At 36.3% G+C, this 1,475-nt stretch overlaps 1 protein-coding gene across 1 annotated transcript; it reads right to left on the bottom strand.

The window, feature by feature from the left end:
* Positions 1 to 464: 464 nt before the first annotated feature.
* LOC102619520 (indole-3-acetic acid-induced protein ARG7) lies at positions 465 to 884 on the bottom strand. Its single transcript, XM_006481777.4, has one exon. The coding sequence runs from the start codon at positions 852 to 854 to the stop codon at positions 465 to 467; it is 390 nt and encodes a 129-aa protein (XP_006481840.3). The 5' UTR covers positions 855 to 884.
* Positions 885 to 1,475: the final 591 nt, after the last annotated feature.

Genomic DNA, 1,475 nt, shown 5'->3' with positions numbered 1-1,475 from the left:
ATCGTTTGTGTAATCCGTTGTGAGAATATCTTTTTCCATTGAATAATTTGCAGTCAGAATCTCGCATTGGGATGGGCCATCTACAGGTGAATATAATAGTTTATTATTTATCCAAATAATTGAATGTTGGCACTTGAATTGAGAGAACTATCAAACTTGAGTCAGACGATGGAAAGTCCAGCATCATTATTCAGCAGCTGTATGTTCTAATATATAAACCAAGTGCAAACTTTGGATACTTTGGATACTTCCCACTTAGATCCACGACACAATGGGCAAAATCTCGCCCACCAGCCCGGCCCAATCTGGTACACGTTGGCCTTATAAATTTGAAGGTTGATTTGCATCTAGCACGCATCCAATACAAACATACAATAAGGGAATCATGGAATGCTGCATGCATTTATTTATATTTGATTAGCTGACAGGTACGCAGAGGCAGCATGAATCAATTAGATAAAGTGCTAATTAAGACAGAGAAAGATCCTTCGATGCTGTACAAGAGAGCTGGCACAACGAATGACGTCAAGAAAAGTGCTTTCCTCACAAGGAATGCAGAGCTTCGATTCATTGGAAAAATCATATACATCCCGAGCTTGATCAAGAAGTGCTTTGAAAAGTGGGTGTTTGAGCAAAGTGATTTTGATTACAAAGCGCTTGTAATGCTCGCCAACGTACACAACTAAATGACCCTTTGGCACATCTCTAGGAATTGACGGGCTCTCTGATTGATCTCTCTCCACGGAAGGCCACAAAGCTGCCCATTGATAACAATTCTCACAAGCTATTTTACTCCCCATCTTCCTCCACTTGTTAAGCCATGACTTCAGAAATTTCCTCTTTGCCATCTTCATATAATTCTTGTATAATTTCAAAAATATATAGAGAAAGAGAAAGAGAACAATTCTTTTGAGCGAAGAAGAATGAAGAGCTAGTGGTGCTAATGAAAGTGGAAAAGCAGTAGAGCTTTATATAGGCATAAGCCACAATTTTGGAGCTAAGGGTTGACACGACAGGTAGCTAGAAAGCTAGGTAAGTGATGAGCTTTTTTTTTTTTTAATGTAAAAGTAGTGTGTCTATATACTTATATATAAAGGGAAAAACTATATATAAAAAGCAAATAATACAGTAAACATCAGGGTTAAACATATGGTTAGCTCATACACAAGTGACACAATTTTGCGTATAGTGAATAATGTTGAAGTTGTGGATTAATAAGGTAAATCTATGTAGCAGTATCACTCATCATAAAATGAGCAATATCGTTCATTAATTCGTTATTCACTAGAGAAAGACTATATATATGCGCTTAATTTTCTTTTATGTACGGTTTAATAGAGTCGGTATGACTTTATAGTGCATTGAAAAATGACTTTATTAAACTGAAATGTTTAACTTTGTGTCCGTATTTTAAAAAATGAAAGTGTCTGTACCCGAGAATGATTACACAAGCTATAACTCCAACTAGGGACTAT

Source organism: Citrus sinensis, chromosome 6, assembly GCF_022201045.2.
Source record: "Citrus sinensis cultivar Valencia sweet orange chromosome 6, DVS_A1.0, whole genome shotgun sequence".
NCBI classification, from domain to species: domain Eukaryota; kingdom Viridiplantae; phylum Streptophyta; class Magnoliopsida; order Sapindales; family Rutaceae; genus Citrus; species Citrus sinensis.
Note: the sequence above shows the minus strand (reverse complement) of the source record. Positions and strands in the feature narration are given on the sequence as shown.